This window comes from Mustela erminea, chromosome 11 (assembly GCF_009829155.1).
Source record: "Mustela erminea isolate mMusErm1 chromosome 11, mMusErm1.Pri, whole genome shotgun sequence".
NCBI lineage: Eukaryota > Metazoa > Chordata > Mammalia > Carnivora > Mustelidae > Mustela > Mustela erminea.
In genome coordinates, this window is record NC_045624.1 from 89,540,727 (window position 1) to 89,564,282 (window position 23,556).

The following is a 23,556-nucleotide window of genomic DNA, read 5'->3' on the forward strand; positions in this document are numbered from 1 at the left end:
CTACCCCCACTTGTGCTCTCTCTCAAATAAATAAAATCTAAAAAAAAAAAATTTCATTATTTCCTCTATGGAGTCAATTTTCAAAAACCAATTCTATATAAAATAGCAATGAAAAAATAGAATTTTTTTAGAAATTTTTTAGAAATACCATTTAGTACAGTAACAAAAACAAAGATAAATTTAACAAAACTGAAATCAAAATATAGCTGAAATTAACAACTTACATACACGTAGAGATAACATATTCATGAGTCAAAAGATTCAATATTGTTAAGACGTCAATTCTCCCCAAATTCACCTATGGATGCAGTATATTTCCAGTCAAAATCCTAACCAGCTTTTCCCAGATATCCATTGACAGATGAATGGATAAAGAAGATGTGATATGTGTGTGTGTGTGTGTGTCTATATATATATATATATATTCATATATGTATATGAATATATATATATATGAAATATTACTCAGTCATTAAAAAAATGAAATCCTGGGGTGCCTGGGTGGCTAAGTGGGTAAAGCCTCTGCCTTCAGCTCGGGTCATGAACCCAGGGTTCAGGGATTGAGCCCCACATCGGACTCTCTGCTCGGTGGGGAGCCTGCTTCCCCATCTCTCTCTCTCTGCCTCCCTCTCTGACTACTTGTGATCTCTGTCTGTCAAATAGATGAATAAAATCTTTAAAAAAATGAAATCCTTCCATTTGCAATGACATGGATGGAACCAGAGAGGATTATGCTATGTGAAATAAGGCAATCAAAGAATTATCATATGATTTCACTCATATGTGGAATTTAAGAAACAAATAGAGGAGCAGGGGAAGGGAGAGAAAAATAAAAGACAAAAGTCAGAGAGGGAGACAAACCTTAAGAGACTCTTAATCATAGGAAACAAACTGAGAGTTGATGGAAGGAAAGTGGGTAGGAGGATGGGTTAACTGGGTGATGGACATTAAGGAGGGCATGTAATGTGATGAGCACTGGGTGTTACAGAAGACTGATGAATCACTGAACTTTACCTCTGAAACTAATAATATACTGTATGTTATCTGAATTTAAATTTTAAAAATAAAAGATAAAAAATGAATTAAAAAAAGAAAATAAGAAAGTACATTAAGATGAGTATCAGCCAGAGCTGAGATTAGCCTGGAACAAAACTGAATTTATTCTAAAAAGAACTTGATTATCTTACTTTTCATTGTAATTTGGGTCTGTAATTCTAAAACTACCTTCTTGTACTCTAGGAGTGAGACAAAAATTCACCAATATTCTCAATAAAGAGAAAAATGGGAAAAAGTAAAAAAAAAAATTACAACATCTCCTACCCTACAAAAAATATAATGACAAAATATTGTGTAAGAAAAAATTTCTAGAATATTAGAAATACAAATGATACTAGAAAAAAAAATCCTAACTAGCTTTTTAGTAGAAATTAGTCAGCTGATGCTAAAACTCATAGGTAATTGCAAAGGTACTAAAACAGTATTCTTCTTCAAGATCATTTGCCTGAAAGAAGACTTACTAAAAAGCTATAGTAATCAAGATAGTGTACTATTAATAAAAAGGCAAAAGACTAGAGCAACTGAAGAGAGTTGCCCAGAAATAAACCCACATACATAAAGCCAATTAAATATCATGAAGGTAACAAAATAATTCAACAGGGAAAGAAAAGTTGCTTTTAAGAAATGGTGCTAGCAATCCATAAAAGAAAATTTGATAATTTGGACTTTATCAAAATTTACAATTTTTGTTTCAAAAGACACTACTTAAAAATGAAAAGTCGGGGCACCTGCGTGGCTCAGTGGGTTAAAGCCTCTGCCTTCAGCTCAGGTCATGATCTCAGGGTCCTGGGATCGAGCCCCACATCGGGCTCTCTGTTCAGTGGGAAGCCTGCTTCCTTCTCTCTCTCTGCCTGCCTCTCTGCCTAGTTGTGATCTCTGTATGTCAAATAAATTAATTAAATCTTTAAAAAAAAAAAAAGAAAAGTCAAGGGATAGACTGGGAGGAAGATTTAAAAATCATTTACTGGGTGAAAATATTTGCAAATCATATATTGTAGCATAATATGTAAAAAAAAAAAAAACAAAAAAAAACCTCCTAACTGGGTATTTATCCAAAGAAAACAAAAACACTAACTCAAAAAGATATTTGCACTTCATGCCCAGTGGAACATTATCCACAATAACCAAGATATGGAAGAAACCTAAGTGTCCACTGATTCATGAATAAAGAAGACATGGTGGACACACACACACACACGAATATTATGCAGCCAAAACAAGGAATGGGATCATGACATCTGCAACAATTTGGATAGACCTAGGGGGTATTACACTAAGTGAAATAAGTCAACAGAGAAAGGCAATATCAGATGATTTCAATTATATGTGGAATCTAAAAACAGAACAAACAAACACACAGAAAAATCAGAAACAGACCCATAAACACAGAGAATACACTGATGGTCAGCAGACAGGAGCAGGGTGAGTGAAGGGGAGTGGGCAGTATAGCCTTCCAGTTATGGAATGAGTTAATCACAGGGATGAAAGGCACAGCATAGAGAATATAGTCAATGGTCCTGTAATGTTGTTATATGGTGACAGATGCAGCCACACTTACAGTGAGCACAGCATAATGTACAGAGAAACTGAGTCACTATATTGTACACCTGAAACTAATGCAACATTATGTGTCAACTACTCTTCAATTAAAAAAAAAAAACAGACAGTAGGATGACCCAATTTTAAAATGCCTGAAAGATATGAATAGACTGAGTAAACCAAAGATACACTAAGGACTAAAAAGCAAGAGAAGCATTGCTCAATATCACTAGCCATTTACAAAATGTAAGCTAAAATCTAATGAGACACCACTGTCCACCCACTAGCAGGCCATAGTCAAAAAAGAGAGAACAAGTGTTGGTAAAGGATGTGTGGACACTGGAACACTCCGACATTGCTGATGGAATATAAAATAGTATAGGCCCTTTGGAAAAGAACATGGCAGTTCCTTAAAAAATTAAACAAACTTACTATACAATCCAGCAATTACATTCTTAGAAATCTACCTAAAAGGGAACACCTGGATGGCTCAGTCAGTTAAGTGTCTGCCTTCAGCTCAGGTCATGATCCCAGGGTCTTGGGATTGAGTCCTGCATCAGGCTCCTTGCTCAGTGGAGAGCCTGCCTCTCCCTCTGCCTGCACTCCCCCTGCTTGTGCTCTCTTGTTCTATCTGGCAAATAAATAAAATCTTTAAGAAAGAAAGGAATCTACCTAAGAAAAATGAAATACATGTGAGCAAATGTTCTTAACAGCATTATTCATAAAAGCCAGTAACTAGAAATAATCCAAATATCCATCAACTGGTAAATGGATGAATAAAATGTGTTACATCCATAAAATAGAACAGAATTCAACAATTAAAAAAGAATGAACTACTGAAGACATTCTGCAACGTAGATACACCTCAAAGGCATTATGCAAATGAACAAAGCCAGACACAAAAGGCAGTATCTTGTACAATTCCCTTTATATGAAATGACCAGAAAAAGCAAATCAATAGAGACAGAAAATAGATTAGCTACTGCCTAGAATTGGGAGCAGGAATAGGTACTGACGTCTGGAATAAACTGAAGGTTAAAATCTTGCCTTTTGCAACAACATGGATGGAGCTACAGAGTAAAATGTTAAGTGAAATAAGGCAGTCAGAGAAAGACCAATACCATATGATCCAATTAATATGTGAAATTTAAGAAACAAAACAAGCAAGCAAAGTGGGGAAAAAGAGAGAGAGAGACAAACCAAGAAACAGATTCCTAACTATAGAGAACAAACTGATGGTTACCGGAGGGGAGGGAAGTGGGGGAAAGGGGATATAGTGGATGGGATTAAAGAGTTCACTTAACATGATGAAGGAAAAAAAAAATACATGAAATTATTTAAAAAAAAAAAATTCATGGGTTGAAATCCTAAACCCCAAAGTGATATTAGGAAGTGGGGACTTTGGCAGTGATTAGATCATGAAAGTGAACAACTCACGAATGGGATTAGTTCCCTTATAAAAGACCCGTGAAATCTCTCCTGCCCTGTCTGCCATTTGAGGATACAACAAGAAAATGACGATCTAATCATGATGAGCACTGAATATTACATAGAATTGTTGAACCACTACATTGTACACCTGAAACTAATGGAACACTGTATGTTAAATAGACTGGAATTAAAGTTAAAAACTTAATTACAAAAATAAAAAAGAAAATTATTATCTGCAACCCAAAAGAGAGTCTTCACTAAGGACATGACCAGGCTGGCACCCTGATTCAGCCTTCTAGCCTCCAGAACTGTAAGACATTTCTCTTTATAAGCCATCCAGTCTATGATAATCTGTTACAGCAGCCCAAATGAAGCAAGACTGGCCAATGGACCCGAGGGATCTTTCTGTGGTGTTGGAAGTATTTTCAAACTGGACTATGGTATGACTGGCACACTCTATAAATTAGCAAAGACATTAAAGTAGTTATTTTAACAATATTCTATATGTTCAAAGATTAAGTAGATTAATAGAATGTAAGAAAAGACCTGAATCAAATTTCTACAGGTGAAACAAAAATGTCTGAAATGAAAAATACACTGAATAAGATTAGGGGCAGATTAAACAGTACAGAAAAAAAAATAAGTGAACTTGAAAACAAGGCAATAAAAATTATCACACAGAGAAAAGAGGATGGTGGAAAAAAATGTACAGAGAATCCAGTGATCTGTGAGATATCCTTAAGATGCCTGGTAAATTTGTAACTGCAGTCCCAGAAGGATAGGGGAGGAACAGAAAAAACATTTGGAAAAACAAAGGTCATAAAAATCACTAAATTCTAATCAAAAACTGAATTTCCCAAAAAAGTACACAAGTTATTAAAATAAGTTATAATTTGGATTCCTTACATTTAGTCACAGCATAAATGTTAGGTTTCTTCCTGTTCTCTATTGAACAAATATTTTTAAATTTTAATAAGTTAGTAAATTACTGTACACTATAATAATATGAATGAAAATAATTCACTTGAATAGTCAAGATCTGTATTCTTTTAAACTACGTATCTTGGGGTTCCTGGGTGGTTCAGTCGGTTAAGCATCCAACTCTTGATTTCGACCTGGGCCATAATCTGAGGGTTGTAAGATAAGCTCTCCCAACCCCGTCCAGCTCCATACTGGGCATGGAACCTGCTTAAGAGTCTCTCTCTCCTTCCCTCTCAAAAAACAAAAACAAAAAAACCCCTGCATATCTTATTTTAAAGCTCTGTAGTATTTTTCCCCTTTACTCTCATATCCCCTTATTTCCTAAGAATTCATTCTCTTGGAATCTTTCCACTTAAAAGAATAAAATGCATAATAAAGTACAAAGAAATGAAAAGTGAGAACCAACCTGAAGTCTTGCGAGTTGTGCAGTCCGGGCTACTATTTTATTGTATGGTTCCACAATTTTTGCTTTCATCCTAAAGGAAAATAAAGAAGTGTGACAATAAAATCATCTTCAAAATATCAATGGTTAAACTTCTTTCCATTCCACTTATTAACGAAATGAACAACAGTACCTATCGACAGCTCCCTGTAAAGCCCCAATTCTTGTCTGCATCATCTGAAGGACACCTGGGAAAACATAACAGTTTCCATTACTTTACAAATTTACAAGGGCTCCAACTGGGGAAAAAAATTATATTAAAAGAAAAAATCATACATATACACATACCCATATATAGAAAAATTTCAATTTTTTTCTGCCACCATTATAACTTAAGCAACCAGTATCTTTACCTGCACTATTTTTAAAGCCTTTAAGTAGTCTCTTCTATTCTTACAATTCTTGTTTCACTAAACAAGTCTGACAAATGAGAGTGACTGCATAAGGAGCACAGGGTTTTCCACTTGGGTGATGAAAAAATTCTGGAACTACATAGTAAAACTGTTGTACAACACTGTAAATGTAATTAATGGTACTTAATTGTATACTTTAAAATGGTTAAGTTTCATGTTCATGTGTATTGTACTATAGTCACAAAAGAAGCTTGAATGCTTTTTAAAGGTGCAAACTGGGGATATCTGAGTGGCTCAGTCGGTTAAGTGTCTGCCTTCGGCTCAGGTCATGATCCCAGGGTTCTGGGATCAAGTCCTGCATCAGGATCCTTGCTCTGTGGGGAGCCTGCTTCTCCTTCTGCCTGCTGCTCTCCCTGATTATGTTCTCTCACTCTCACAAATAGATAAAATCTCCAAAGGTGCAAACTGTAGCCCAATATTCCCTGTTAAAACTCTTCTACAGTCTTCCCTTCACTTCCATGTCAAAACTGAAGTCCAGGGGCGCCTGGGTGGCTCAGTGGGTTAAGCCACTGCCTTCGGCTCAGGTCATGATCTCGGGGTCCTGGGATCGAGTCCCGCATCGGGCTCTCTGCTCGGCAGGGAGCCTGCTTCTTCCTCTCTCTCTCTCTGCCTGCCTCTCTGCCTACTTGTGATCTCTCTCTGTCAAATAATAAAAAAAAAAATTACTAAAAGATCCCCCAGCTAATTTAGGTTTTCTTTCTATTTTCTTCTACAGCAGACATTTCCTTCATGGCACTTACCACATTAGGTAATTACATATCTGCTTATATATCTGTTTAATGTTTTACTCTCTCACTAATCCGTAAATTCCTGGAGGTTAGGGAAAGTATATTTTCATTCATTACTGTGTGACCTGAGCCCAACTCAGACTACTTCCAATGGCGATGAATATTTGTTCAATTAATTATATCCTAGGTAAGTAATGCACATGGATAACAAGGATAGTATCGCCTTACTCTCTATATGAGATGGTTAATTTCATATACATGATGGTTAATTTCTTAAAAATGATTAAATTAACCAACATGATGGTTAATTTCTTAAAACTGTAAAAATATTATCAGGAAGACAGATCTTAAATCTTACTGTTTTATATACCTGAAAATAAGCTTTTCAATATTACAGTTTTAATTATTTTGAACTCCACTCTTTAAAACACTTTTCATATTTAACTGGCATAGTTCTGGTTTTAAAACAATATTCTAAATAAACTTAAGTACAGAACTCTGTCGTATATTAAATTAAGTAATATTAGAACTAATAAACATTATCAGATAGAATTATGCTTTAGTATAGCACAGTCCAATTTTTCTGCTGGTTTTATGGTTCCTTTACCTTAAACCGCCAGAAATTAACTAATTTTATTTGTTATCATCATGTCCTCACATCTTATTTTTTCCACAACCTACTCTCAAACAGATTTCATACACACCACACCAAAATCAATCTTATCAAGGTCACCAGAAACCCCCAAGGTGCCAAATTCAATTGTCAGTTCTGTCTTTATCTTGCTCAAATTCTCTGAAATTCACAAGAGTCAAACCACTCCCTGCCTAAAACACTTTTTTTCCTCTGGGCTTCGAAGTTTACACACTCTCTGGGTTTCTTCCTATTACATTAGTGGTTCCTCCTCCTCTGCTAGAGTCCTACATGCCAGAATACTCTAAGATTTCATCCTCTGTCACTTTCACTTCCCTGTCTACAATGTCTCTTAGGGACTTCACCTAATCCCAATGTTTTAAATACTACCTATTCAATAAAATACCAGTTTTATATACACACATCCACACATAGGTACACATATCTACAGAGATTTTTTATGTCTGCCTACCTATGTACACACACACACATGCACACACAAATCTCTAGATCTGAACTTTTGTCAAATTAAGACACCCAAGATAACTTCTGCCCCACCCTCGCCCCATCAAAATTATAATCCTCTCCATTCTAACCCATCTCAGTTATCTATACCATCACCTATCCCTTTTTTCAGACTAAAATCTTAGGAATCATACTTGGTGACTTTTTTCCCTCGCCTCTTTCATCTCCCATCAACAAACCCCATCAGCTCTGCCCCCATTTTATGCCACCCACTTTCCTCTCTCACATCTACCACTCTTATCTGAGGCACCATCAACTCTCTTCTAGTATCTTCTAAACTGGTACCCCTGATTCTACTGATTTCTAAAAAGAAAACTTTTTAGAGTATTAGTCTTATATACCATACTCCTAATAAAAACCCTCCAATGGTTTACCACTGCATTTAGAATGAAAAATCAAAATTCTTTTCCAGGAACCTCATCTACAATTCTCTCCTTTATTCATTAAATTCCTCTCATACTGGCCTTTTTTCTGTCCCTCATACAACCCATGTTAACTCCTACCTTCCCATTTATTGGTCTTTCAGCTTACCACACACTCTTCTTCCACTTTTCATGTGGTGGCTGTTTCTCATCATTCAGTTCTCAGCTTAAATGTCATCTTGTAAAAAAGGCCACCCCCTCCCGAGTATCCTAGCTAGTAAGGGACTCCCCTTCCTCCAACTAATAAACCATTTTATTTTCTTTGTGGAACTTAAAAATATCTGAAGTTTCCCATTTGTGTATTTTTTTTTTGTCTGCTTCCCTGCCTTAGAACATAAGTTCCGTAAGAACCGTGACTATCTATCGTTCATAAGTGCCTGGTACCTAACAAGTTCTCAGTTACTGTTTGAGTGAACAAATGAAGGAAGGAATGAAGATATCTCTTTTCAGTAAAATAGCGTTAATTAAAAATACCTCTAAATCCCAAATCTACCTGTCTGGAACCTAGCAAATTATCAACTAATATATTTTTTAAAGATTTTATTTATTTATTTGAGAGAGAGAGAGAGAGCACGAGTGGGAAGGGGGGTAGAGGGGGAGGGAGAACCAGATTCCCACTGAGCAGGGAGCCCGATTTGGGACTCAATCCTAGGACCCTGAGACCATGGCCTGCGCCAAAGGCGGGCAATAAACCACTGAGCCAGCCAGGCACCCGCTCAACTAATATTTAAATAAATAAATAAATGAAAATGAATGGGGGCAACTTTTAATGAAATAGGTTCAATAAATGTACTGCTGAACTATCTACATGGCAAAATTCAATATTGGGGGTTAAAAAGCTGAAGTAGGGGTGCCTGGGTGGCTGAGTGGGTTAAAGCCTCTGCCTTCGGCTTGGGTCATGATCCCAAGGTCTTGGATCGAGCTCCACATGGGGCTCTCTGCCTGCTTCTCTGCCTACTACTTGTGATCTCCATCTGATAAATAAATAAAATCTTAAAAAAAAAAAGCTGATGAAGTAGAAGGTGGGATACTATTCATTTTCAAATACAGATCATGCTTATTTTTCAGGATCTCAACATACTAGTAAGTACTTAGAAATACACATAATGCCAAAATGAATACTACTTCAAATAATCAAATTCTACTAATTTGATTAGTAGAATACTACTAACACTAATTCAAATTAATACTATTAATACTAATTCAAGTAATTCAAATTTGAATATTTATATTCAAACAATCCAGAGAAGATGCTTAAATTATCACAAGAACTCAGAGAAGGCAGTCTTTGTACCTTATATAGTCATCCAATGGATAGTCATTCTAACTCAGTCTAACCATACATTTTAAGTGTCGTGATCACTGAAAAGCATTTTAGGAAAAACAAGCACATTGTAGACCTAAATGTATATTAAAAAACCACAATGAGAACTATTTCTATTGTGATGATTCACCTACACCTAAATACACTCAGAATCAATGTACTACCAGCCATCCTTATAGGTTTTACAAATTAAAAAAATCACCCCTCATTTATTTTAAAAACAAATCACCGTTAAAACAGGATATTATTTACCTGCTTCCAGAAACACATAAAATGATGTAAGATTAAAAATAGTTCATTTCCAATAGGAAGTGGTCAGTACTCAGTTTTCCCAAGAACATAATCTGATATCCAATTAAATATTCAGGTAACAAACTATTATTCCCTCAAATACTAAGTTCTTCATCAGGATGTCTGAGAAACAGTATACATGCAGAGAATAAGTTAACACCTTTGAGTGCATAAGAAATAAGGGGAAGCATTGAAGCATGAAAGCATATTGCATCCCAGAAAGCAATATCCTTCCTTGCCAAGAATTTGATCAACATAGGGAAAATCACTTAGTTTTCTTTTAATGTGTAAAGATTAATAATAGTAATCACAACACAAGTGATAATGTAAAACATGTTATTAACATTCCATAAGATGTAGTTTAATTTAATCAAGAGACAATGAAAAATTCATAAAAGATTTATCTAATCAAAAATACTAAGATTCATAAAAATATAAATCCAATGTATTATTCTTTTTTTAAGATTTTATTTATTTAGAGAGAAAGGGAGCGCTTGCGCACATGCGTGAAGGTGAGGGGAACAAGAATCTCAAGCAGACTCTGCACTGAGCACAGAGCCTGACATGGGGCCTAATCTTGCAACCCTGAGATTATGACCCGAGCTGAATCAAGAGTCGGATGCTTAACCAACTGAGCCACCCAGACGCCCCCAATATATTATTATTCTATTATAACTTCATTGAAAAAAGTTTCAAAGAAAGCCAAAAATAAGGAAAGTATTCAAGTCTACCTCCACTATTACTCACTCTGGTGGTACTGATGTTTTCATTAATTAACAATTTTCTGTTAATTTTACAGAGGCACTAAATATATACCAGGAATTGTTCTAACCATTTTTCTAATTCACTTAGCCCTCAAAATAACACCATCCAGGTACATTTTAATACTCTTCCCTTGGGGGCGCCTAGGTGGCTCAGTTGGTTAAAGCCTCTGCCTTTGGCTCAGGTCATGATCTCAGGGTCCTGGGATGGAGCCCCGCATCAGGCTCTCTGCTCCCCCCGCCCACAACTGCCTCTCTCTCTGCCTACTTATGATCTCTGTCAAATAAATAAATAAAATCTTAAAAAAAAAAAGATACTCTTCCTTTGCAGATAAAAGGAAGCCATACAAAGGTGAAATAACTTGTCCATAGTCACATATCTACTAAGTGGCAAAGCAAGGATTTGAACCCAGATAGTTTAGCTCAGAGGTCAATAAAGTTTTTATTAAAGTTTTGTTGGGACATAGTGATAATCATTTACATATTATCTGGCTACTTTCACTCTGAAATAGCAGAGTTTAGTAGCTAAAACAGAAATAGTATGGCCTCCAAAGTCTAAAATATTTACTATCTGACGCTTAACAGTAAAAGTTTGCCAGTCCCTGGTCTAGCTCAATCTAATTTATAGTACTTAATGGAAACATACCTTCCAAAGACTCAATACCAGTTGCTTGTGCTAATAAATCTTCATGCCTTGCAACAACCTGAAAATCAAGAATTTGCTGTGAGTATTGGATATTTTTCTTTGTAACTACAAGGAAGAATAAAGGTCTCTCTCCATAGAGGAAGGCACAAACACCAACACAGAAGAAAAAAATACAGGTGATAAGGGTACATTTGTGATGAGTTATTAGCAGAAACATAAACATGCTTATAAGTGAACATAGAGCTGAAGAAGACACAGCCTTTTCACCAGCTCTTGCTTTCTTAATGGGAAGTGCAGGTAGAATTGTGCCAAAATTGGGGGGGAAAAAAAAACAGCTAATTTTTGCAATCCTATTATGTCTTCCTTGTAAAAATGTTTTTTAAACATTAGGTTCTCTTAGTTCTTGAACTTAATTCAGCATATTCTAATCTGAAAACATAACACAGAGTCAGCACCCACCTATCCCTAAACATCTCTCTGCTTTCAGTTTCCCAGGATCATAGCAAATCCCTTTCCCTGCGCAAGACTGATTTTTTTAATGAAAATTAAAAGAATCTCAAGCAGACTCTGCACTTAGCACAGAGCCTGACTTGGGGCCTAATCTTGCAACCCTGAGATTATGACCCGAGCTGAATCAAGAGTCGGATGCTTAACCAACTGAGCCACCCAGGCTTTTTTGATGTGAATGATCACATCAAAAACCCAAAAAGCTTAAGAGGTAAAGACCACATGCAAGAGATTCCTAGAAACATCAAGAAATCATGAGTAATCATTATTCTTTAGAATAATTCAAAAATCCTTATCATTTTGTACCTTTTCAATTCCAATGAAGAAGTTGTTTCCTATCTAGGCTGGAAACTGAAGCTCCTATTCAGCAAGGATTCATTCACTGGAACCCCTACTACCTCCACTTTGCCCTGTTTCAGATATCATTGTTATTCTATCAAGTCCCTTCTACCACAGCCATCTAAATTAACTACTAATTTTGGTTTCCTATGTCTGTTAAGATGGCCAGAACATGTCTGAATTCTCCCCAGGCCACTGATACGGTCATTGGTCTGTCCATCCTAACAAGACTAAATTTAATCCTCTATTCATCTTTTTTCTGTGTGAAGAATACTTTGAAAATGTTGAAACTCCTAAAGCAAGACTTCCATAAATTCCCCTGCAGCCAGCTGGATGAATTTCCAAGAGATCTGAAGACAGAAAAGAAAGGAATGCTATCTTCTTATTGTCTCAGCTAGTAATGAGCAAGGTCCTGACACCTGAATTTAGAGATGGTTGGAAAAACTGTATCAATCATTCTAGAATTTAGTTACCGGATACCCCAAGGCAGAATTTTAGCAGTGGCATGGGAGGTAAGGGCTGGAGCTTCCAGGCCTCCGCACTACATCTATGAAAGTAGATCCTTCGGAAGCATCCAGTTCTCTGTATTAAACACCTTCCTGCTTTCAATACCTAGAGTGGTTTCTGTTTCCTGCCCAAAGCCCCAACTAATACATACTTCATCACATCTTCTATTATTTTATTCATCTCAACGATATTTAAAACAAAATTTATGGGTTTGGTTAGCATTATCCCGATTCTTCTTCTGCAGAGAAACAATTATAGCAAGTTCAGAGCCCATACTAGACCTCTACATCATATTCCAAATTACCGTAAGTATAATTTGTTCCCTGTAAGAGATGTTAAACAAACTTTTGGTTTTTATTGATTCCTTCAAAGAAGGTACTGCATGCAAGGAATAAAGAAAATACCAATCATATTACTCAGCCATAAAAAAAGAATGAAATCTTGCCATTTGCAACAATGTAGATAGAGCTAGAGAATATTTGCTAAGCAAATTAAGTCAGAGAAACACAAATACCTTATGATTTCATACATATACAGAATTTTTTTTAAAGATTTTATTTATTTATTTGTCAGACAGAGAGAGAGAGAGAGAGAGAGCGAGCGCAAGCACTGGCAGATGGAGGCAGAGGGAGAAGCAGGCTCCCCACCGAGCAAGGAGCCTGATGTGGGACTTGATCCCAGGATGCTGGGATCATGACCTGAGCCTAAGGCAGCTGCTCAACCAACTGAGCCACCCGGGCGTCCCCATATACAGAATTTAAAAGGCAAACAGATGAACATGGCAGGGGGAGAAAGAGGAAAACCAGGAAAAAGACTCTTAACTACAGAGAACAAATTGAGGGTTGCTGGAGGAGAGGTAGGCAGGGGGTAGGCTAGATGGATGACAGAGATTAAGGAGGGGACTTATGATGAGCACTGGGTGGGGAGTATGAGTGACAAATCACTAAATTCTATAGCTAAGACTAATATTACATCATATGTTAACTGGAATTTAAATAAAACCTTGGGGGAGAAAAATAAAATAATAACCATAAAAAAACAACAACAAAAAAAAGGAATTTCAGGTGGCTATTATAAAAAGCCACCCCTGAGAACCCTAGGCAGAGTTAAGTGCATTCTCTCCTGCTTTTATGAATGCTTCCTACTATTCTAAATAAAACAGGCATCACTTCCCTGTCATTATTTCTCTCTGTATCTGCCACTGGTCTTTGAGTCCTTGGAGAGCTGGGAAATATGTTCATTTTTCTATCCCCACAGCCTAATGTGAATCCTGACAATTAAAATATACAACTAAATGTGTAATTAAAATACATAATATATAATCACAGTTAAAGTGACCTTAGAAGTCATCCCAGTCCTAAGCTACTCTTTCAACTGATAAAGTACAATATAAAAAATTTAAATGAATACATCTCATGTTATAACAGATCTAAGTTTCCTGGTAAACAGTCCATATACTTATGCATTTGTTCATTCATTTAAATATTTATTAAGTGCCTACTCTACAAAAGCCAAAATAGGAAGTATACTATAAAACTCCCTATAAAATTACAGAATTAGGGCGCCTGGGTGGCTCAGTGGGTTAAGCTGCTGCCTTCGGCTCAGGTCATGATCTCAGGGTCCTGGGATCGAGTCCCGCATCGGGCTCTCTGCTCAGCAGGGAGCCCGCTTCCCTCTCTCTCTCTCTGCCTGCCTCTCCATCTACTTGTGATTTCTCTGTGTCAAATAAATAAATAAATAATCTTAAAAAAAAATTACAGAATTATAGAAAAGGAAGGAACCTTTAAGATCTTCCACTATAATCTCTTCCTCCTTATTCACTCCAACCCATTTAATAGATTTCCTTTTTTAAAAGCAAAACTCAGAGACATTAAGGTACCAGCACAGTTAAGATTGGGACCCATCTCCTAATTCCCCATATTGTGTTCTTTCTACCACAAACTTGTCAACTTTCTAGAATTTCAGCAAATATTACACTGTTTCATAAAGTGGGAAGTGCCAATGGGAACACACCAATTTTTCCTATTCACACTGTTCTACTTCCAAAAGTCCATTTTCTATTACTTTTATCAAAGGCTTCCATTTTTCACCTACTTATATTCACTGCACATCTGTTAAGGAGATGAAAGCAAAGTATGAACAACAGCTTTTGGAGAGATGGGTACATTAGTTTTTCATCTAACGAAAAGTAGTTTATAGAAAACTTTTCAAAAACATACTTTGAAAAATAAGCCACACTGGTAAGTTACACATTTGCTCATTTAAATATGCATTTAGATTAAATAGTAAAAGTATTACAAGTGATAAATTATTTTATCTTTAGGTTGAAGAATCCAGATGATCCAGAAGATTGGCAATACCTGTAGGTGTAGTTCTTTATCCAACTGACTGATTCCTTGGGCAAGTTTTGCTAGTTGTTCGGCAATTACGGCTTGATGAATAGACTGGGAAGTATAAGTCTTTACATCAAAGTCTTCATTTAAAAAATCCCTGTAACACTCTAGGGGGAAAAAATAAGGAAAAGTCTTTCATTATTAATTGCACTGCACTAAACCACAGATAACAGACAACAAAACCAATATAGATAACATACTTTGACCTTTTTTATACACCAAGAACTGCTGTAAATGGGAAGAGAGTGGTAACATTCACTGAGAGCTTACTGTAGGCCAGGCACTGACCCATACACTTTAAACATATTAGCACTTTCAACCTCACACAACCCTGCTGAAACTATCATTTCCCCCATTTCAGAGATGAAGAGACAGGTAAAGACAGGACACGCAACTTGCCCAACCTGTCTGAGATACGAATGCAGGTTGCAGAGCCCACAGTCTGAACCCCTATATTACACTGCTGAAAGTTAACTTTTACCAGAGAGTCGAAAGGAACATATAAGAGTAGAAGACTAAAAATTAACTACTAACCATAGCCTTTAATGCAAGAATAGAAGGTCACTGACAATGACAACAGGCAAATTGACTATATTTGACATTCATGGTCTCAAATATCTCTAAATCAATGCACAAATGCTGTCATAATAAAGTGAATCTGGAATTTTTATAGAAATAGGCAAACACAACTTTCAGGTGTTACTGAAACTAAGGATTTATGGGTGAAATAAGTAAATGGAAAGACAGCCTATGTTCAAAAAAGACCCTTACTAAACACAAAAAAAGTAATGATGCTAGATGTTAAGCTATCTTCCAGTACAGAAACCCAAAGATCTGTGGGTGAAAGTCAAATGGAGAGAATTAAGAGTTAAAAATCATTATGTAGAAGTGAGCTCAGGGTAGGTAGAAAACCACTACCTTCCACCCATGTGGGAGATACAGGTAAAACTACCCTGACAGAGACTGTAAAACTAACCGGCAAAATAGAGTCCTTATCAGACAACTTCTATTGTCTCTATCCATATAATGCATGCTCCATAAGGGCAAGGACTTTGTTTTGTTTACTCCCACATCCCTAGAGCCTGAGCAATGCCTGACACATGGCAGGTGTTCTGGACCAGTTGAATGAATAAATTCATCTATATATGACCTGGAAGTAGCATTCTGCATTCATTCTCGATGACTCTCAAAGTGAAAGAAAAACTACTACTTTGGCCTTAATTCTGGGAGCCCCATGTCCTTCCAGTTTGCCAAGGAGTTTTCAGGATTAAAGATCCTGCAAGGCAGCCAAGTGGAGAAGACTACTCCAAGAAGAAGGAAGGTGTAGAGGCAGCAAATGCCAGAGCGTATTTTGAGAAAGAAGGGCAACACTGACGTCAGTGTGTCTAGATCACACTGCTGGGCAGAAGGGGAAAGAATAATAGGAGTTGAGGTTCCAAAGGAAGGCTGAGGGCAGTTTAAAAAGAGACTGGTAAGACTTCTAAAATGTTCAGACTATATCTCATTAAGGTTAAAGATGAGAAAGAGCACTGTCAGCTTTGTGTTTTAGTTTCTGGCAGCAGAGCGGAGGATGACTGAAAAGGGATTAGTCACCCAGTGATGTGCTGGAGCTGCCTCATATTGGCTCCTGAGAGTCAACAGTTCAATTCTCAGGAACTGTGTGAGCTAGGGGACATCACATGTAGGCATCTAAAAAATGACCAGGTTGAAAGTATTTATACCATGGAAACTGGCATACACTACAAAATCAGGGCTTTTCCTATTGTATCAGAAAGGTGGTTTACCAGCACACTCATGTAATAGAGCTGCCGAAGGCAGCAGTAGGGTGCTCTGTTAACAGCCCAAGAGACATGATGAAGGCCTAAGACAGTGATCCTAAAAAAAAAGAAAATGACTAAGTTGACAAATATTCGGACACTATAATGTGTAGGACTTAGAGACAAGCTGAAAATGGGTGATTAGGTAGAGCAAGAAGTATAGGGATGATTCCCAAGATTCTTGACTGAGTAACTGACACAGGGAATTCAGCTTTGCATTAAGTTCGACCACTAGGCATCTTTGCATAAAGATAAAATTGATCATATTGCTGCCTCCAAGGAACTCATCGTCGACATGGGAAAAAAAGCACATATTTAACTAACCACATACAATCGATGGTAACAGAGAAGATTAGAGGAAAAGGGTAAAAAAAAAAAAGTGAAGTAATCCCACCTTTTCACATGTAGCACCTGAACTATTTGTTCATATGTAACTTTTGGTAAGTAAAACTAATCGTGCCTGTTCACTATCAAGATAGAAATGTCCAGTAGACAGTAATCGTACAGTTTAGAAGAGAGGTAAGGACCATGTATGTGTGTATTTGTATACAACTATATTAATTTTGAAACCTTGAAAAAATGATTTAGGAATGAATTTTAGAATGCACAAAAAGGGAAATGGAGAAGACTGAGTTCAGAAGCCAGACAAACACCAAAAATCTGGAAGTAGATGGGGAAAATGAAAGCAATCAAGGAGACGAAGGAACGTTCAGAGAGAAAGAAAAACAAGAAAGAATGGCAAGGGACAGTTTAGAGAAAGTAAGTGGTAAGTGGCATCAAAGATCTTACAAAGATCAAACAGTGAAGGCTGAATACAGGCCATTGGACTTGGCATTTGAGGAGTGATTGTCCATCAGAAGAAAAGTCATATAATGCTTCTATTTTACAGTTGTCTCATTCCTATAGGAGGTGTATCAGAAACAGCCCACAAATTATTCCAACTATGCATCTGCTCACCAACCCTATCAATCCTATCCTCTACCAGTGGCAGATCCTGTACATACTGAATCGCTATTACGGACAGAAATGTTTAATATTTTAGGAATGTTGCAGAGAATGGGTGAAGTGAACCACTGAATTAGGGGCAAACTGAAGATGACTAGCAATCAAAGAAACTTGGAAAAGAGCACTTAGAGAATTAGGAATTTTTTTTTTAAGCACACAACTCACAAGTCACATGAAAAGAAATATTTCAAGAAGAGTCAAACCCCTTTTACAAGTTCAAGTAAGGTATAAATCAAAAAGTATCCACTTGATTTATTCACAAAGAGGTCATTAGAGACCTTGGCAAAGAGATTTCAATGGCATAGAATGAAGGTGACTGGGTCCTTGAGGAGACAGGAAAAAAAAAAAAAGACTCAGAACACAGGAGGAAGACCATCCTTAGAAGCAGAGATTCCACTTACAGTATAACGAAAAATACAAGGGAAAAAGAAAGGTTAGTTACAGGTTTGATGGCAAGAAATGGAGGAAGCTTGTATATGATGAGTTATCTTTTTTTTTTCAGGGAAGTTTAAAGTCATTTATTGAGTTTGAAAGAAGAGATCTGAGAGAGTACGGATTTAAATAATCACTGTGGAAGACAGAAAAGAGAACTAAATAGGAAAATACAGAAGGCAGAATTAAGGACTATTCACCTTTCAAAAACTGATTACAATTCCAGAATGCATCCTACTGAAATATACACCTATGCAAGTTCTATTTATACTTCAAAACTAATTCCGTCTAGAAAGCCTTTCTTGACAGTTCGCTAATCACTCCCCGTTATCATCCTCCTCTGTATTGTTTGACTTTGTACACAACGCTGCTATCCAGCAACACTATATTAAAATGCTTAACTTTACAGCTTACAAGATTATTATCCTTTACTAAAATGGCAAGCTGCTTGAGGTTGGAAATTGCACACATATGAGGAGTTCAAAACTTGGTTAAATGGAATTTAAATCAAGATACAGAGATGCACTGGACAGAGATTCTAACCTAGAGAATCTAACACAATCGGGTTCAAAAACACCTCATCAGAAAGTTTTGACAAAAGTATATACATTATCAGAAGGCAAGGAATTAAGGACAATAATATGCAACACTCAGAGGAAAACAGTAATTTAGAATGTTATTTCATTCGTTTATAACCTACTTTGATCTGCAAATGTGTGCATATACTTACTGTGATGTTCATTAAAAATGTGTGCATACGCTTATTGTGACGTTCAATTATAAAAATTTATTCTGCACCCACCATAAGAAAAGTACCATTATTAACTGTGCAGTAAAAATGCAGTTCTACAATATAGCAGAAAAAGTCAGGCACACAAATTATTTTCAATACCTGGTAGAACGTGATGGCAATTAGGGAAGAAAATTAAGAACAGATGAGAAGAACTGTGAACTTTATTCTGAAGGATAAGAGATTCGCGGCGTGTTAACTGAATTAATACAACTTAATGTACTTCTCAAATGTCCTATGTTTAACTTATTTCCTACAGTTTTCCTCTGTCCAAAACTATCAATAAATTGCTATATTCAATACATATGGTTAATCCCTGCCTGAACTAATGTTCTGAACTCGTCCCCATGCATGCTTGTGGATAAACGCCTTGTAAAAAACTAGGCTGCGAGTGGGCCACCTGTGTAACCCGAGAATTTGTTAAGAGAGGGATGCTTCCAACTCCACTTTAAAATGAAGCTTTTTTTAACATTAAGAGCTGTCATCTATCTGTTCTAGGTCTTTCACTCTTCATGGGATGCAACGCTTTCTCCAATTGCGGCAGCTGCCCGCGGCTGTCAACCTGGGTCACCGGAGTGCGGCAGTCCCAGGACTTCAGAGAAACCTCAAGTGCAGGAAGGGTAGAGTTGAAATGAGGAGCAACCAGAAATTAAATGTCCCCTGGACACACGGAAGGAAAGGGGTCTGTTAGTCTCTGGAGAAACAGGTTGGCGAGGCCAGCACCCAGACGCCAGGGGGCCGGGCGGGGGGGAGTGGTCACGTCGAGACCGGAAAACTTTCTGCAAAGCGACGGGTTGAGTCTACCACCCGCGTCCAGGTGCGGAACAGGACAGTCCCCGGACCCACCACCCAGCCAGACCCAGACTCCTTACCGTCCTGCAGAAGCTCCCGGACTGTCGCTGTCACCGCCCCAGAGCCCAGAGCCCCTTGGCCAGCCACAGCGACGCCGCCGTCACCACCTTCCATGTTGGCAGGTGCCTGGGTGATGGCGTCAGCAGCCGGTTCGCCCCGCCCGGGTGGTGACGCTTAATGCCGGCGCCGCCGGCTCCGCCCAGTCCGCGGCTCCTGGCCAGCGTGGAGAATAGGCTCAGCGGCAGCAGCTGCACGAATCCCGGCTGAGAGCAGCGTGGGGCCCAGAGCTGGCGAGCGCCCAGGGCCTGACGCGCGAGGGAAGCCGAGGTCACGGCGCTGGCGCCGTGCGCCGTGTCCTGTAGCGCCCCTGGGCTTGGCGTCGTTCCACCGGCTGAAGAGAAGGTGGGCGCGGGAACCTGGCAGAAGCGCTGATCTCTGTGCAAGTATTTAACCTGAGAACAGGGGCCTCTCGAAGGAGGCTGGACCGGAGAGCGGAGGTTTCTGGGAGCTTCGCTTGCACTCCACAGACACAGCTGGGGAATTAGTAACTCCCCAGCCTTTTCTGTCACACGCCTTGGCTAATGGTCTTGGGGTAGAGGCTGGCGGGAAAGCTTGGGAAAGAAAGTTGCGGGAATGAATACTAAAGCAGAGTTAGGGAGAGCCGAAGGTTGGTGAAGAAGGAAGACTGAACCAGGAAAAGACAAGTGGACTCAGTCTCTGCCCTCCCCCCTTGACCTTAAGCTTTTCCTCTCTCTTCCTCTCTTTTTCAGCCACGTGCTATGAGTGATGCCAAACTTTTTCCTCTTACAAACTGATGGATTTTCCATATCTCAACTAACAGTATTGAAACGGTCAAATCAAGTTAGTTCCCGTTGTCTTCTCCGCTAATACAAATTCAGTTAGTTTTCTCCCAAGATGAACACTGATAATTTATCAGGTTAACCACTCTTGTGCAAGAAGGTTAATCATTCCTACTTAAATAGAATCTGTAATACAACTTCCCCTGTACACCGAGAAACCAGTTTTTCCTGATTCCGGAGCTACACGGTTCTCTCTATTCTGGTAACAGTATTTCAACAAGGTGCTGTAATAGTACTTTGTGCATTTAATACTCATAATCACTCAGGTAAGCATGTCTTTTGTAACACTGCCTATGCTTTCTCTTGACTTTGTCTCAGGTTTTTTCCTAGTATTTTTGGTCTCAATCAGGTCTGTCTAGAATTGTTTCTGAATGAGTCCCATGAATTGTTTAGGGCAGCGTGCTCAGATTCACATTAGATTTCATTATCCATAATACACAGAATTTTTTTTTTCAAAGATTTTATTTATTTATTTGTAAGAGAGAGAGGAGCGAGAGTGAGCACAGGCAGACAGAGAGGAGGGCAGAGGCAGAGGGAGAAGCAGGCTCCCTGCCAAGCAAGGAGCCCGATGTGGGACTGGATTCCAGGACGCTGGGATCATGACCTGAGCTGAAGGCAGCTGCTTAACCAACTGAGCCACCCAGGCGTCCCAATACACAGAATTTTTAATTCTTTAAGGATAAAACTCATCTTTGAATTGCGGGATCTTTTTCTTTTCTTGGCTTTTACATTAGAAGATTCTAGAAAAGTTATGTAATACTTGTTCATTTCATGAAGAGATTTGAGCCCCAGCCATACCCACCAGCACGAGTTTACAAATGAGACTCAATTCCTATCTTGTCCCAGAGGAGCTCATAGGTAAGGTAGAAACCCATGTAAACAAATTGTACCAGGTGCTTTGCAGTTTATGGGTTTGTTTATTAAGCTTAACTACAGATTGAAATCACCTGGAGAGCTTTAAAAAACCACTAATACCTGCATCCTAAGCCCAGAGATTCACATTTAATTGGTCTGGGATATGGTTTGAGCATCCTCATTCTTGAAAGCTCCCCAGATTATTCTAATGTACAGCCAAGATTGAAAGCTACTGATTTATTCATCAAGCAAATACATACTGTGCGAGGCCTTTGTGCCATGTACTGGAACTACCAGGAATTAGTAAGAATGAAATTGTTTCTGCTAAAGTTACTAACGACCTAGTTACCATTAGATGCTTTTTAGTCTTTTCCTTACTTAACTTTTTTGCGCTGTTTAAGTTGCTTATCCCCTCCGTCCTTGTTATTTGCCTCTCTTTTCAGCTTTTGAATCTCGCTCTTCAGGTTTATTCTTCTCAGCTCCGGAATTCATCTCTCAGTCTCCTTTGTGTTATTCTTTTTTGTCTTTTACTTAAATGTTGGTGCTCCTAAGATTTCTGGCAAAATATGTCATCCTTAAGTACTTTGTCCATGTGATTAGTTTCAACTGATTACCTAAAGGTAAAAGATTCTTAATCTTTATATCTAGCTTTTTCCTGAGCACCATATCTGTATAAGCAGTTGTGAGGCATTACCATCTGGAAATCCCATGAGCTCCTCAAATTCAATGTGCCCAAATATGAACATATGTTTCCCTACTAAAACCTATTGCTCCTCATTTTCTATCTCATTGCTTAGAATTGCCACCCACCTAGCCTCTAAAGCCAAATGTATACATCATCCTAGAATTCTCTCATACTGTAAAACATGCACTGTCCTGAAGTAATTTCCACTTCCTAAATATCTCACCAGTTTATTTCTAAATAGCTCCTAAGTGTTTCTCTTTTCTTATTCCACACATCAGACACTTTATGCATTGGTTTACTACAATAGCCTCCTTTGATATTTTGCCAAAAGCCCTACCCCCTTCATTGAAATCTTTAAATCAGAAATCTAATGTCATCTTCCTGCTAAAGTTATTTACAAATACACAAGGAGAGACATACAGCCCTTAAAAAATCTTTGTATGAAAGTATGTCATATGCCCATATTAACACGTTGGGTGCACATGAAAAATCACCTACAAAGGTGGAAAAATGGTTAAGAACCAAGGCCCTGCAGTACCAACATGGAATGTAAGGTCCATGATTATCTAGGCTTTCTCACAACCTCTTCTAATCGGCTCAAATAACACGGGACTACAAATGCTTCACTCTTCAGGTGTATTTCATCAAACATTTTCAAGCGTCCGGTTTTATATGTGTTGCTCCCTGTAACAGGACAGTTCCCCATCTCCCACATCTGTCAGCTCAAGCTTTCCTTCCTCCACTATTGATGACTTCCCTCATTTCTCTAGACAGTTATTCCCACAACACTTAAATTGTATACAAGTGTATGCATGAGAACTACCATTTTGTGCATGTCTAACCAATAGATTTTTAAAGACACAAATGTTTTTCCACCTGTATTCCCAACATGTAGTAAGAGCTTAATATTTGTTGGTTGATTAAACATGTGTCCATGCCCTCAAAAACTCAAGAAGAAACGGACGTGTTATTATTAAACTCTATAAAAGTAATTACAAGTGCACCTGGTAACAGGAGAGCCTAGGGTGTAGCGGATAAGTAACATCAGCTCTATCTGGGATTCAGAGAAGAGGTCAGAGTCATCAGAATGGAGGATTATGAGTACACAGACTAAGGCAATGAAGATATGCTCAAGATTTAGTTAAAGGTACTACTTGGTTGACACACTTGAGGGGATGGAGGAGTGGAGGACAGACCCCAGGTTTCTTTTCTTTTTTTTTTTTTTAATTTAATTTTATTTATTTGACAGATCACAAGTAGGCAGAGGCAAGCAGAGAGAGGGGGAAGCAGGCTCCCCGCTGAGCAGAGAGCCCGATGTGGGGCT

General features: G+C 38.1%; 1 protein-coding gene across 3 annotated transcripts in view; it reads right to left on the reverse strand.

Moving 5' to 3' along the window:
* Positions 1–20,247, reverse strand: part of COG5 (component of oligomeric golgi complex 5) — a 293,532-nt gene extending 273,285 nt beyond the window's left edge. The window contains exons 1-5 of one of the 3 annotated variants that reach the window (XM_032304091.1): positions 19,853–20,244; positions 14,904–15,043; positions 11,191–11,248; positions 5,583–5,637; positions 5,414–5,483 (exon numbers count right to left, since the gene is read on the reverse strand). In XM_032304091.1, the coding sequence (XP_032159982.1) occupies positions 5,414–5,483; positions 5,583–5,637; positions 11,191–11,248; positions 14,904–15,043; positions 19,853–19,946 (417 nt within the window). In that variant the 5' untranslated portion in view covers positions 19,947–20,244. Of the gene's footprint in view, positions 1–5,413; positions 5,484–5,582; positions 5,638–11,190; positions 11,249–14,903; positions 15,044–19,852 lie in introns of all 3 variants that reach the window. The other 2 variants (XM_032304089.1, XM_032304090.1) reach the window with 2 other exon arrangements.
* Between the last annotated feature and the right edge of the window lie 3,309 nt (positions 20,248–23,556).